Source organism: Pelophylax lessonae (genome assembly GCF_965119305.1).
Source record: "Pelophylax lessonae genome assembly, chromosome: 1".
Taxonomy (NCBI): Eukaryota; Metazoa; Chordata; class Amphibia; order Anura; family Ranidae; genus Pelophylax; species Pelophylax lessonae.
In genome coordinates, this window is record NC_138768.1 from 790,957 (window position 1) to 807,025 (window position 16,069).

Consider the following 16,069-nt stretch of genomic DNA (forward strand, 5'->3'; position numbering starts at 1 on the left):
TTATTATTCCATGAGCTCCACCCAGTGAATGAGGAGGCGATGAATGAAATTTGGGTTTGCTGTTTTTCAGTGGAAGTGGAAGTGTTGTGTTTGGCGGAATTGATGACTCTCTGTACTCCGGAAATCTGCACTGGGTGCCAATCACACATCAGAAATACTGGCAGATTACAATAGACAGGTAAGCTTAAGCCCTTCCCTACTACACAGGTCAGTATAAGCCAATCATATCTCTTTTATATGCCAGACCCAACTCCTATAGAAAACTCGATATCATAAGGCCTATTCCTGGCAGAGCTATCAGTATGAGCGGCCTATTCCTAATACATGAGTCAGTGTAAGCCGGGACTACCCCTTATAGACAACCAGTATGAGCCAGGACTACCCCTTACAGACAGCTTAGTATGAGCCAGGACTACCCCTTATAGACAACCAGTATGAGCCAGGACTACCCCTTACAGACAGCTTAGTATGAGCCAGGACTACCCCTTACAGACAGCTTAGTATGAGCCAGGACTACCCCTTATAGACAGCTTAGTATGAGCCAGGACTACTGTGGCAAACACAGCCACTGTATATTGTCCTTCGTGTATGCATTATGTTTATTGCATGTGTATACCTTAAGAACCAAGTGCTTGTAGTGTGGTTTGTGTGGAGAGAGTGAGAACTCTTTCACTTGGGACTATCATATGTCTGAGCAGTGTCCCTCAGGAGATGGGTGGGGGTTTGTTATTGTTAAATACCTGCCTTCTATTGTCCTATTGTTTCTGTCTGGCAGAGTAAGGTTATTATGGGATGTTCAGCTTTGTGTGTGGAATGTCTCAAAGAGGGAGGGGTTTTGGCAGAGTGTAGATCCCTTGTGTTTTCAATAAACAAGGCATTCTAGTGTTTGACCTCCAAGCTATGTGTCGTCTGGTTATTGGAGGGTTGGGAATATTATACGCTACCAGGATTATTGTATGCTGTGCCTGACTACCAGTGGAGATAACGTGGATCATACTGCTACTCCGCTACAATTGGTGGAAAGCGATGGGATCTTTATCCACACAGCAAAGCAGCGTTCGGCAGTATTCATGCGAACAAAGAGAAAAGAAACCATTCAGATGAAACCGGAGTTCGGCAGTACGTAAAACTACACGAAAGGCTGGTGAATAGGAACGGATTATACACGGCTAAAGCGGCAGACATTGAAAGCATTGCTGGAGGCAAGAGGCAAGATAGCCAGCAACAAAACCAAGGCGACACTGATCGAAGAACTCATGGAAGAAGACAGAGCAGCCATGGATGCAAGGCCAGAAACAGACCGAGAATTTGAACTGGAATTTCTCAGCAGGATAGCGTTGTATCCAAGTACCCCATCAATGGAAACCCATGAACGGGTTGCAGCGGACGTACATGAATACATCATGGCCATAAGGGGGCCCCAGCCACAACCTCTCCAAGTACATCCAACTCCACTCAGCATGCTGCAAGGTAAACCCAAAATACCGTACCAGGCATTTAAAAACTTCACGGACACGGAGGGAGAAATAGATGGGTATTTGCAAGACTTCGAGAGGCTGTGCCAGTTACATAACATTGACCCAGAGGATCAGGTACAGATATTGGCTGGGAAATTGTCTGGCCGGGCGGCTGATGCGTATTGGGCAGTCCCTAATGCCGACATCCGGGACTACCAGAAAGTTAAGCAGGCGATTTTGACCAGGTATGCCATCACCTCCGAGGCATACCGACTCCAATTCCGGCATCTTAAAAAGCAGGACCAAGATTCCCACACTGAGTTTGCCCATCGTTTGCACAGGGCGGCCACCGGATGGTTAGATGCAGCACAAGCCACTTCACGAGAGGATGTCTTGCAATTATAGTTGGAGCAGTTTTTCCGGAGACTACCTCAAGAAATGCAGCTCTGGATAAGGGACCGTAAACCTTGCACCCTTCCAGAGGCTGCTAAATTAGCAGATGAGCACCAAGACACTAGACGGGAACAATGACCACCACCTAGGGTAGTTGCCTGCCCAGCAACCTTATCACCGACCAGCAGTCACCGAACCAGCACACCCGCGTTCAGGAGGAGGTAACAGTCAGTACCCCAGGTACCAACCACGAGCCCATACCCGGTGCCATCTCTGCAACCAAATGGGGCACATACAGAAAGACTGTCCCCGAAATCGGCCTCGTCAGCCCTGGCCGAATCAGGGCTACACACCAGCACCTTGAGCCGCTGTACACTGTTACCAAGCAGCCCCTGCATTACAACCCTCCACAGCAATCCAAATGGAGGAACCCCTGGGCACCCTACACGAGGTTAACCCCATCCAAGCGGCATCGGACAATTGACAAAACCACCGACAAGCTGTTCACCTGGAGGGGAGACAACTAGAAGGGTTACATGACTCTGGGGCTAACATCACGTTGGTCCGGAATCACCTTATTGCATCTAGACAATCCACTGGGGATTCTGTAGCTGTGCGAGTAGCAGGGGGAGCCATTTTAAAAGTTCCCACTGCCAAGGTACACCTGAATTGGGGAGCTGGGTCAGGGAATGTGGAGGTGGGCATGATGCAGGATTTACCCGCAGACGTTATTTTGGGCAACGACCTGTGGGAGCTGACCAGCTTTTGTTCCCCCTTCAGCACGGACAACGGTCCCCTACTATCCCACAGAGGTTTCCCCAGTCGTACCCAGGTTCAAACACACCGAGGAGCAATGGGGTACCCTTCATGAAGCTAACCCGGTGCAAGCCGCTACGGAGAACCAACAGCATCATCTACAATCGGTCCAGTTAAATGGAATGCCCGCTCAAGGTCTCCGAGACACGGGAGCCACTATCACCTTGGTCAAGCGACACCTGGTTCCAGATGCCGCCCGAACCGGAGGCTCAGCAGTGGTATGGATGGCAGGGGGAGCAGTACACCGACTACCCACTGCAAGGATCCACTTGAATTGGGGTGCCGGGTCAGGTCTGATTGATGTGGGGTTGATACGGGAGCTCCCCACCGACATCTTACTGGGGAACGATCTAGGCCAGTTGCCCTCAGCGTTCCGGCCAGTCTAGATCCCAGGCCAACATCCCGGAGACCTAATGGCCTTCTGAGGTCCAGACGCTTCAATGTTTGGAACAGTTAAGAACAGTATTGAGCCCGGTTGGAGAAGATGGCAGAGAACAACCCGTAACCTACTTGAGCAGAGAGCTTCTCCCCAGGGAATGAAGCTTCAGCCCTACTTGTATGGACAACAGTTCACCCTACTCACGGATCACAACCCATTGGTATGGCTAAACCAAGTGGCAGGGGACAAGGCCCGATTGTTGCGCTGGAGTTTGGCGTTACAACCGTATGACTTTACTATTCACTACCGCCCCGGAAAACAGAATGGCAATGCTGACGGGTTATCGTGACAGACTGAACTGGAAAAATGACCTGTGAGTATTCCCCGGACATCCCCAAGCCGATCCGTTAGGATCAGACTGTATATGCCGGTTTGGTTCTGGGGGAGCATTGTGGCAAACACAGCCACTGTATATTGTCCTTCGTGTATGCATTATGTTTATTGCATGTGTATACCTTTAAGAACCAAGTGTTTGTAGTGTGGGTTGTGTGGAGAGAGTGAGAACTCTTTCACTTGGGACTATCATATTTCTGAGCAGTGTCCCTCAGGAGATGGGTTGGGGTTTGTTATTGTTAAATACCTGCCTTCTATTGTCCTATTGTTTCTGTCTGGCAGAGTAAGGTTATTATGGGATGTTCAGCTTTGTGTGTGGAATGTCTCGAAGAGGGAGGGGTTTTGGGAGAGTGTAGATCCCTTGTGTTTTCAATAAACAAGGCATTCTAGTGTTTGACCTCCAAGCTATGTGTCGTCTGGTTATTGGAGGGTTGGGAATATTATACGCTACCAGAATTATTGTATGCTGTGTCTGACTACTAGTGGAAATATCATTGATCATACTGCTACTCCGCTACAACTACCCCTTATAGACAAACCGTATGAGCCAGGGCTACCCCTTATAGACAGCTTAGTATGAGCCAGGACTACCCCTTATAGACAGCTTAGTAAGAGCCAGGACTACCCCTTATAGACAACCAGTATGAGCCTGGACTACCCCTTATAGACAGCTTAGTATAAGCCAGGACTACCCCTTATAGACAGCTTAGTATGAGCCAGGACTACCCCTTATAGACAACCAGTATGAGCCTGGACTACCCCTTATAGACAGCTTAGTATGAGCCAGGACTACCCCTTATAGACAACCAGTATGAGCCAGGACTACCCCTTATAGACCGCTTAGTATGAGCCAGGACTACAACTTATAGACAGCTTAGTATGACCCAGGACTACCCTTTATAGACAGCTTAGTATGAGCCAGGACTACTCCTTATAGACAGCTTAGTACGAGCCAGGACTACACCTTATAGACCGCTTAGTATGAGCCAGGACTACCACTTATAGACAGCTTAGTATGACCCAGGACTACCCTTTATAGACAGCTTAGTATGAGCCAGGACTACTCCTTATAGACAGCTTAGTACGAGCCAGGACTACACCTTATAGACAGCTTAGTATGAGCCAGGACTGCCCCTTATAGACAGCTTAGTATGAGCCAGGACTGCCCCTTATAGACAGCTTAGTATGAGCCAGGACTACCCCTTATAGACAGCTTAGTATGAGCCAGGACTACCCATTATAGACAGCTTAGTATGAGCCAGGACTGCCCCTTATAGACAGCTTAGTATGAGCCAGGACTACCCCTTATAGACAGCTTAGTATGAGCCAGGACCACCCCTTATAGACAGCTTAGTATGAGCCAGGAATACCCCTTATAGACAGCTTAGTATGAGCCAGGACCACCCCTTATAGACAGCTTAGTATGAGCCAGGACCACCCCTTAGACAGCTTAGTATGAGCCAGGACCATCCCTTATAGACAGCTTAGTATGAGCCAGGACCACCCCTTATAGACAGCTTAGTATGAGCCAGGACCACCCCTTATAGACAGCTTAGTATGAGCCAGGACTACCCCTTATAGACAGCTTAGTATGAGCCAGGACTACACCTTATAGACAGCTTAGTATGAGCCAGGACTACCCCTTATAGACAGCTTAGTATGAGCCAGGACCACCCCTTATAGACAGCTTAGTATGAGCCTGGACTACCCCTTATAGACAGCTTAGTATGAGCCAATGTAATGTCCATTGATCGTTATACAGAGTAAAGCCATTTTCCCTTCTCTCAGTATTACCATGGATGGTCAGGTGGTGGCCTGTCTAGAGGGATGTCAAGCTATAGTGGACACGGGGACATCTGTCATCGCTGGTCATCCAGACGCCATCAGTGGGATCCAAAGAGCTATCGGAGCAACACCGGATACATACGGACTGGTGAATAACCTTCTCATATCTCCCTACATGAATGAACACCCTTTTCATATCTCTACTTACATGAATGAACTCCCTTCTTATATCTCCTTCCATGAATGAACACCCTTCTCATATCTCCTTCCATGAATGAACAGCCTTCTCATATCTCCTTCCATGAATGAACACCCTTCTCATATCTCCTTACATGAATGAACTCCCTTCTTATATCTCCTTACATGAATGAACTCCCTTCTCATATCTCCTTACATGAATGAACACCCTTCTCATATCTCCTTCCATGAATGAACACCCTTCTCATATCTCCTTCCATGAATGAACAGCCTTCTCATATCTCCTTACATGAATGAACTCCCTTCTCATATCTCCCTGCATGAATGAACAGCCTTCTCATATCTCTACTTACATGAATGAACACCCTTCTCATATCTCCCTGCATGAATGAATCCACTTCTTGTATCTCTTCTATGAATGCCCATTCAGGGCCATTAACCCAGCATATATTCTTAGTACCATATGGTCCCATATGGAAAATACCTAAACCCGGAACCTTCTATATCATGGGCAGATTATCATCGGATCATAGACTTTGGGGGGGGGGGGGGGATAGGTGGGCTGCAAAATTAAATGGAAGGAAACTGATTAAAAGTTGATGATTGGGAGAATGGATTGTGGGGTAAAGTGTAGGGGAGGCAGGGTGCTGATCATGGACTGGGGGTTTAGGGGGGACAGAGGAGGTGATGATCATTGACTGGAGGTTTAGGGGGGACAGAAGAGGTGATGGTCATGGACTTTGGGGTTTCATGGGAGACAGAGGGGGCAATAATCATGGACTGGGGGGTTTTAGGGGAGATGAGGGAGTGCTGATCATAGACTGGGGTTTCTTAGGGGAGGCAGAGAAGGAGCTTACCATAGACAGTTTTTTTGGGGGAGAGATGAGGGGGTACCATTAATGGACATGGGGGTTTTAGGGGAGGCAGAGGGGGTGCTGATCGTGGAGTAGGGGAGGCAGAGAGGGAGCTTTTCGTAAACATGGGTAATAGAGAGGGGGTTAAAGGGAGGTAGAGGGGGGTTAAAATGGAGGTGGAGTGGGATAATGATCAACAATGACAGAAGAGAGGAGATATAGAGGGGGTTCCTCAGTCCCAGAGAACATGACCATGGATGGTGGAAGAGAGGAGATATAGAGGGGGTTCCTCAGTCCCAGAGAACATGACCATGGATGGTAGAAGAGAGGAGATATAGAGGGGGTTCCTCAGTACCAGAGAAAATGGCCATGGATGGTGGAAAAGAGGAGATATAGAGGGGGTTCCTCAGTACCAGAGAACATGGCCATGGATGGTGGAAGAGAGGAGATATAGAGGGGGTTCATCTGTATCAGAGAACATGGCCATGGATGGTGGAAGAGAGGAGATATAGAGGGGGTTCCTCAGTACCAGAGAACATGGCCATGGATGGTGGAAGAGAGGAGATATAGAGATGGTTCCTCAGTATCATAGAACATGGCCATGGATGGTGGAAGAGAGGAGATATAGAGGGGGTTCCTCAGTACCAGAGAACATGACCATGGATGGTGGAAGAGAGGAGATATAGAGGGGGTTCCTCAGTACCAGAGAACATGACCATGGATGGTGGAAGAGAGGAGATATAGATGGGGTTCCTCAGTACCAGAGAACATGACCATGGATGGTGGAAGAGAGGAGATATAGAGGGGGTTCCCCAGTACCAGAGAACATGACCATGGATGGTGGAAGAGAGGAGATAAAGAGGGGGTTCATCTGTATCAGAGAACATGACCATGGATGGTGGAAGAGAGGAGATATAGAGGGGGTTCCTCAGTACCAGAGAACATGACCATGGATGGTGGAAGAGAGGAGATATAGAGGGGGTTCCTCAGTACCAGAGAACATGGCCATGGATGGTGGAAGAGAGGAGATATAGAGGGGGTTCATCTGTATCAGAGAACATGGCCATGGATGGTGGAAGAGAGGAGATATAGAGGGGGTTCCTCAGTACCAGAGAACATGGCCATGGATGGTGGAAGAGAGGAGATATAGAGGGGGTTCATCTGTATCAGAGAACATGACCATGGATGGTGGAAGAGAGGAGATATAGAGGGGGTTCCTCAGTACCAGAGAACATGACCATGAATGGTGGGAGAGAGGAGATATAGAGGGGGTTCATCTGTATCAGAGAACATGGCCATGGATGGTGGAAGAGAGGAGATATAGAGGGGGTTCCTCAGTACCAGAGAACATGACCATGGATGGTGGAAGAGAGGAGATATAGAGGGGGTTCCTCAGTACCAGAGAACATGACCATGGATGGTGGAAGAGAGGAGATATAGAGGGGGTTCCCCAGTACCAGAGAACATGACCATGGATGGTGGAAGAGAGGAGATATAGAGGAGGTTCCCCAGTACCAGAGAACATGACCATGGATGGTGGAAGAGAGGAGATATAGAGGAGGTTCCCCAGTACCAGAGAACATGACCATGAATGGTGGGAGAGAGGAGATATAGAGGGGGTTAATCTGTATCAGAGAACATGACCATGGATGGTGGAAGAGAGGAGATATAGAGGGGTTTCCCCAGTACCAGAGAACATGACCATGGATGGTGGAAGAGAGGAGATATAGAGGGGGTTCCTCAGTACCAGAGAACATGACCATGGATGGTGGAAGAGAGGAGATATAGAGGGGGTTCCCCAGTACCAGAGAACATGGCCATGGATGGTGGAAGAGAGGAGATATAGAGGGGGTTCCTCAGTACCAGAGAACATGACCATGGATGGTGGAAGAGAGGAGATATAGAGGGGGTTCATCTGTATCAGAGAACATGGCCATGGATGGTGGAAGAGAGGAGATATAGAGGGGGTTCCCCAGTACCAGAGAACATGACCATGGATGGTGGAAGAGAGGAGATATAGAGGGGGTTCATCTGTATCAGAGAACATGACCATGGATGGTGGAAGAGAGGAGATATAGAGGGGGTTCATCTGTATCAGAGAACATGGCCATGGATGGTGGAAGAGAGGAGATATAGAGGGGGTTCATCTGTATCAGAGAACATGACCATGGATGGTGGAAGAGAGGAGATATAGAGGGGGTTCATCTGTATCAGAGAACATGGCCATGGATGGTGGAAGAGAGGAGATATAGAGGGGGTTCATCTGTATCAGAGAACATGACCATGGATGGTGGAAGAGAGGAGATATAGAGGGGGTTCATCTGTATCAGAGAACATGACCATGGATGGTGGAAGAGAGGAGATATAGAGGGGGTTCCTCAGTACCAGAGAACATGACCATGGATGGTGGAAGAGAGGAGATATAGAGGGGGTTCATCTGTATCAGAGAACATGACCATGGATGGTGGAAGAGAGGAGATATAGAGGGGGTTCATCTGTATCAGAGAACATGGCCATGGATGGTGGAAGAGAGGAGATATAGAGGGGGTTCATCTGTATCAGAGAACATGACCATGGATGGTGGAAGAGAGGAGATATAGAGGGGGTTCATCTGTATCAGAGAACATGGCCATGGATGGTGGAAGAGAGGAGATATAGAGGGGGTTCATCTGTATCAGAGAACATGACCATGGATGGTGGAAGAGAGGAGATATAGAGGGGGTTCATCTGTATCAGAGAACATGACCATGGATGGTGGAAGAGAGGAGATATAGAGGGGGTTCCTCAGTACCAGAGAACATGGCCATGGATGGTGGAAGAGAGGAGATATAGAGGGGGTTCATCTGTATCAGAGAACATGACCATGGATGGTGGAAGAGAGGAGATATAGAGGGGGTTCATCTGTATCAGAGAACATGACCATGGTTGGTGGAAGAGAGGAGATATAGAGGGGGTTCATCTGTATCAGAGAACATGGCCATGGATGGTGGAAGAGAGGAGATATAGAGGGGGTTCATCTGTATCAGAGAACATGACCATGGATGGTGGAAGAGAGGAGATATAGAGGGGGTTCATCTGTATCAGAGAACATGACCATGGATGGTGGAAGAGAGGAGATATAGAGGGGGTTCCTCAGTACCAGAGAACATGACCATGGATGGTGGAAGAGAGGAGATATAGAGGGGGTTCCCCAGTACCAGAGAACATGACCATGGATGGTGGAAGAGAGGAGATATAGAGGGGGTTCATCTGTATCAGAGAACATGGCCATGGATGGTGGAAGAGAGGAGATATAGAGGGGGTTCCCCAGTACCAGAGAACATGACCATGGATGGTGGAAGAGAGGAGATATAGAGGGGGTTCATCTGTATCAGAGAACATGGCCATGGATGGTGGAAGAGAGGAGATATAGAGGGGGTTCCCCAGTACCAGAGAACATGACCATGGATGGTGGAAGAGAGGAGATATAGAGGGGGTTCATCTGTATCAGAGAACATGACCATGGATGGGGGAAGAGAGGAGATATAGAGGGGGTTCATCTGTATCAGAGAACATGGCCATGGATGGTGGAAGAGAGGAGATATAGAGGGGGTTCATCTGTATCAGAGAACATGACCATGGATGGTGGAAGAGAGGAGATATAGAGGGGGTTCATCTGTATCAGAGAACATGGCCATGGATGGTGGAAGAGAGGAGATATAGAGGGGGTTCATCTGTATCAGAGAACATGACCATGGATGGTGGAAGAGAGGAGATATAGAGGGGGTTCATCTGTATCAGAGAACATGACCATGGATGGTGGAAGAGAGGAGATATAGAGGGGGTTCATCTGTATCAGAGAACATGGCCATGGATGGTGGAAGAGAGGAGATATAGAGGGGGTTCATCTGTATCAGAGAACATGACCATGGATGGTGGAAGAGAGGAGATATAGAGGGGGTTCATCTGTATCAGAGAACATGACCATGGATGGTGGAAGAGAGGAGATATAGAGGGGGTTCATCTGTATCAGAGAACATGGCCATGGATGGTGGAAGAGAGGAGATATAGAGGGGGTTCATCTGTATCAGAGAACATGACCATGGATGGTGGAAGAGAGGAGATATAGAGGGGGTTCATCTGTATCAGAGAACATGACCATGGATGGTGGAAGAGAGGAGATATAGAGGGGGTTCCTCAGTACCAGAGAACATGACCATGGATGGTGGAAGAGAGGAGATATAGAGGGGGTTCCCCAGTACCAGAGAACATGACCATGGATGGTGGAAGAGAGGAGATATAGAGGGGGTTCCTCAGTACCAGAGAACATGACCATGGATGGTGGAAGAGAGGAGATATAGAGGGGGTTCCTCAGTACCAGAGAACATGACCATGGATGGTGGAAGAGAGGAGATATAGAGGGGGTTCCCCAGTACCAGAGAACATGGCCATGGATGGTGGAAGAGAGGAGATATAGAGGGGGTTCCCCAGTACCAGAGAACATGACCATGGATGGTGGAAGAGAGGAGATATAGAGGGGGTTCCTCAGTACCAGAGAACATGGCCATGGATGGTGGAAGAGAGGATGTGAAGTGCTTTTGACTTTCTTGAATTCGGCACCGATTGCCACAAATATGTTGAACTTTTTGTTTTAGTATCATGTGAACTGTGACACCATCAGCCATCTTCCAGACATTATCATATCCATTAATGGGAGGAACTACCCTCTGCCTGCCAGAGCCTACATCAACCAGGTGAGTGACAACACAGGGCCCATATGGTGTCACTGACAGATTACTTCTATTATAGAAGTGCCAACAGTTTGTACAGCACTTTACAATATGACGGGAGACAGTACTGTTAAAATACAATAAAATACTAGAGGGCCCTGCTCCTAAGAGCTTGCAATCTAAATGGGTGGGGCAAGTGGTAGAATAAGGTAATAACTGTGGGGAATGAGCTGATGGAAGAATTAATAGTTCAGTTGTTGGATGGAGGTGGGATAGGCTTCCCTGAAGAGAGTAGATAGGCAGATTCAGGTAGAGAGTCCTGGAGACGAGCATGGGAGAAGGCGACAAGAAAGCTTGAGAGCAGGAGGTCTCGAGAGGAATGGAGAGGATGGTTTGGGTGATATTTGGAGACAAGCTTGGCGATGTAGCTCGGAGCAAAATTACGATTGACTTTGTATGTTGTTAGTTTTTTTAATTAAATTCGCTGGACAATCAGAAGCCAGTGGAGGGATTGGCGGAGAAGGGTGGAGGACACTGAATGGAGGCCCATGGGGGGATTGGCAGAGAGGGGTGGCACACACTTACCATTTGGTTGGTAGATGAGTGTGACAGCAGCATTCATGAGTCAATAGTGAGAGTAAGAGTTAACAAGGGAGTGAATGAGTATCTCGTGGGATCATTGGTTACAAAGGGACATATTTTAGATATGTTACGGAGGTAAAGCCTACAAGCTTTTGACCAGTGGCGGCTGGTGCATATGGGGCGCAGGGGTGCGGCCCCCCCCCTATCCATGCGTTCGGCCCCCTAATCTACATGCGGGGCGCCGGATGCAGGGAGTTCAATGGGTTTTTTTTTATGAAGCACGTGATTAGAGCCAGAGGCTCTAATAGGCTTCAGAAAAGGGTGGGCTCGGGGCGCAGAGCAGCTGTTTTTAAATAGCCTTACAAGATTTGAAAGCAACCTTTTTTTTGTGTATGTGTTCGCTAGTATATGGTTTAATCTGCCTAGCACTAAACCTAGCCATAACCCAAACCCTAGCCTAACACTTGCCATAACCCTAACCCTAACCATAACCCAAACCCTAGCCTAACACTTGCCAGAACCCTAACCCTAACCATAACCCAAACCCTAGCCTAACACTTGCCAGAACCCTAACCCTAGCCATAACCCAAACCCTAGCCTAACACTTGCCATAACCCTATCCCTAACCATAACCCTAACCCTAGCCATAACTCAAGCCAAAACACTAACCCTAGCCCTAACCCTTGCCCAATCCTAGCCATAACCCTAATCATAGCCTAACCCTAGCCATAACCCTAACCATAGCCTAACCCAAGCAATAACCCTAGCCATAACGTTACCCATAGCCTAACCCTAGCTTAACCCTAGCCTTACCCTAGCCATAACACTTACCCTAACCTAAGACTTGCCCTAACCCTAGCCAAAACCCTAACCATAGCTTAACCCTAGCCATAACAATAACACTAGCCTAACCCAAGCCAAAACTCTAACCCTAGTCCTAACCCAAGACATAACCCTAACCCTAGCCCAATCCTAGCCATAACCCTAGCCTAACCCTAGCCATAACCCAACCCTATCCATACCCCCTAACCCTAGCCTAACCCTAGCCATAACACTTGCCCTAACCTAAGCCATAACCCTAGTCATAACCCTAACACTATCCTAACACTTGCCCTAGCCCTAACCCTAACTCTGGCCAAAACCTTAGCCATGACCTTAACCTTAGCCATAACCCTAACCTTAGTCTAACTCTAGCTGTGACCCTTGCCTAACCCTAGCCATGACCCTAACCCATGACCCTAGCCCTAGTCATAACCCTTACCCTAACCTAAGACTTGTCCTAACCATAGCCATAACCCTAACCCTAGCCTAACACTTGACCTAACCATAGCCAACACTGCGGCAGGAAAATAACTTGTGTCACACCATGTATGTTATCATTGGTCATTAAGTCGAAGCAACAACAACAAAATAATTGGTGCAAAAAAGGAGTTTGCAATGTCACCTTAATAACTGGTGGGTATAATGGGGAGGGGGGGCAGTCAAGAGAGTTAATCTGAATGCTGCTCACTATAGCGTCTGCTGGTGGAGGAGGTAGAAGCAACTCTGGAGATAAAGGAAGAGAAAAAAGCACAGCACCTTCTTAGTGCAGCAGTAGACAAATTTAATATAAATGTGATAAATCTGTATTCACAAGGGTAAGCTTGGTAAAAAGCTTTTAATATAAATGTTGACGTCTGTGCATCTCAGTCCTGGGGTGACTTCAGGCCTGAAGAAGGAGCGCATGCTCCGCAAAGCTTTGCTGTTTATGTCTGTGCCTCGTGACCAGGAAGTGACATCACGGCCTGTTGGAGCTGTTCCCCTGCGTTCCACAGACCAGGGAAGCTTTGTACTACCTCCCAGGAATCTTCTTACTGTGCCAGCCAGCGAGGACACCACCATCCAGGACCCCCAGGACTGAGATGCACAGACGTCCACATTTATTTTAAAAGCTTTTTACCAAGCTTACCCTTGTGAGTACGTTTTTATCACATTTATATTAAATTTGTCTACTGCTGCACTAAGAAGGCGCTGTGCTTTTTTCTCTTCCATTAAGTCGAAGCAAAGTCGCACTCATCCAAAGTCGCATCAAAGTCACTTCAAGTCACACTGTGAAGTTGCAATGGAAATCACACAATTTTGATGTCACAAGTATTGCGATAGGAGACAGAAGGAGTTAGGTGAGGATGAGGAGTAGAGATGGTAATGGAAGCTGAGGGAGGTTATCAAGTGACTGAGAGAGGAGGTGTAGATAGAGAAGGGAAGGGGTCCAAGAGCAGAGCCTTGGGAGAGGAGAACCAGGATAGAGCAGAGCCTTGGGAGAGGAGAACCAGGATAGAGCAGAGTCTTGGGAGAGGAGAACCAGGATAGAGCAGAGTCTTGGGAGAGGAGAACCAGGATAGAGCAGAGCCTTGGGAGAGGAGAACCAGGAAAGAGCAGAGTCTTGGGAGAGGAGAACCAGGATAGAGCAGAGCCTTGGGAGAGGAGAACCAGGAAAGAGCAGAGTCTTGGGAGAGGAGAACCAGGATAGAGCAGAGCCTTGGGAGAGGAGAACCAGGATAGAGCAGAGTCTTGGGAGAGGAGAACCAGGATAGAGCAGAGCCTTGGGAGAGGAGAACCAGGATAGAGCAGAGTCTTGGGAGAGGAGAACCAGGAAAGAGCAGAGCCTTGGGAGAGGAGAACCAGGATAGAGCAGAGCCTTGGGAGAGGAGAACCAGGATAGAGCAGAGTCTTGGGAGAGGAGAACCAGGATAGAGCAGAGCCTTGGGAGAGGAGAACCAGGAAAGAGCTGAATCTTGGAAGCCAAGGGAGTGGAGCTTATTGAGAAGGAACGGGTGATCAACAGTATCAAAGGCCACAGAAAGGTCTAGCAGTAAAAGTATGGAGTAGTGGCCATTGAATTTAGCAGTTATAAAATTGTTAGTGAGTTTTAGTGGGGAAGCCTCTGCAGAGAGTTGTGAGTAAAAGCCGGACTGTAAGGGGTGAAGAAGGTTGTTGTCAATGAGAAAGGAGCCCAGACAGTTGTAGACTTCACATTCTAAAAGTTTAGAGGTAAATGGGAGCGAGGAGATGGGTCTTTGGAAATGTGGGATGGGTAAATGGGAAATGTGAGATGGGTAAATGGGAAATGTGGGATGGGTAAATGGGAAATGTGGGATGGGTAAATGGGAAATGTGGGATGGGTAAATGGGAAATGTGGGTTGGGTAAATGGGAAATGTGAGATGGGTAAATGGGAAATGTGGGATGGGTAAATGGGAAATGTGGGATGGGTAAATGGGAAATGTGGGTTGGGTAAATGGGAAATGTGGGATGGGTAAATGGGAGTAGGGATGGGGGTGAGAGGGGAGGGGAAGGTGCCAGTAGATAGGGAGAGATTGAATATTGGAGGGAGAAAGCATAGGACAGAGGAAGAGGGTGACTGTAGTAATTCTTAGGGAACAGGACCTAGGGGACAATTGCTTAGGTGGGCATCTGGGAAAAGTTTGGAAACCTCTTGAGTAGAGCCGGGTCAGAAGAGAGAAGTGTTGAATGTGCTGTTAGGTGGGGAAGAGATCTGTATAGTGGAGATTTTCTCACATATTGCATCCATTTGGTTTTTGAAGTGATTGCCAATCTCTTGGGCAGAGGGTGAGTCAGTGGGTGAAGGTGGTGGGGAAGAAAGTAGAGTTAAAGGTAGAGAAGTGCCAGCAAGGACTGGATGACAGAGTGCTAATGGGAGTGACAAAGTAGGTTTATTTGGTAGCATGGAGGCAGGAATTGGGGGGGGGGGGGGGCAGATTTGTATAGGGTAAAATTCTGCAGGGATTTGGTTTTACATAACAGTCACTCAAGAGCACGACAAAGACTCTTGAGGTTTCTGGTGTCATCAGCTAGTCAAGGCTGTAATGATCAGGCCTGATTCTGCAAGTGTATCTTCAGGTCAGCATGTGGGCTCGGTATTTGCAGGAGGTGATGATGCAGTAATAGGGAGAGGTAGGAGTGAGGGTGATACATATAAGCTATGGGGTGTAGAGAGGAGAAGAGTAAGAGAACACGTGAGAAGGAAGACTAGAAGGATCATATTAGAGGGAATCAGACTAACTATCTGTACCTCTAATACCGATCGATGTAGACATAATAGACACTGTAACTATCTGTACCTCTAATACCGATCGATGTAGACATAATAGACACTGTAACTATCTGTACCTCTAATACCGATCGATGTAGACATAATAGACACTGTAACTATGTGTACCTCTAATACCGATCGATGTAGACATAATAGACACTGTAACTATCTGTACCTCTAATACCGATCGATGTAGACATAACAGACACTGTTACTATCTGTACCTCTAATACAGATCGATGTAGACATAATAGACACTGTTACTATCTGTACCTCTAATACCGATCGATGTAGACATAATAGACACTGTTACTATCCGTACCTCTAATACCGATCGATGTAGACATAATAGACACTGTTACTATCCGTACCTCTAATACCGATTGATGTAGACATAACAGACACTGTAACT

The 16,069-nt window shown here is 47.7% G+C and overlaps 1 protein-coding gene across 1 annotated transcript in view; it reads left to right on the forward strand.

The window, feature by feature from the left end:
• Window positions 1-13,466, forward strand: part of LOC309550013 (pepsin A-like) — a gene marked incomplete at its 3' end in the record, with an annotated part of 40,072 nt that extends 26,606 nt beyond the window's left edge. Inside the window, exons 6-10 of the mRNA XM_082250485.1 lie at window positions 71-178; window positions 5,227-5,371; window positions 10,910-11,008; window positions 13,082-13,203; window positions 13,256-13,466. Coding sequence (XP_082106611.1) covers window positions 71-178; window positions 5,227-5,371; window positions 10,910-11,008; window positions 13,082-13,203; window positions 13,256-13,466 — 685 coding nt within the window. The remainder of the gene's footprint in view (window positions 1-70; window positions 179-5,226; window positions 5,372-10,909; window positions 11,009-13,081; window positions 13,204-13,255) is intronic.
• Between the last annotated feature and the right edge of the window lie 2,603 nt (window positions 13,467-16,069).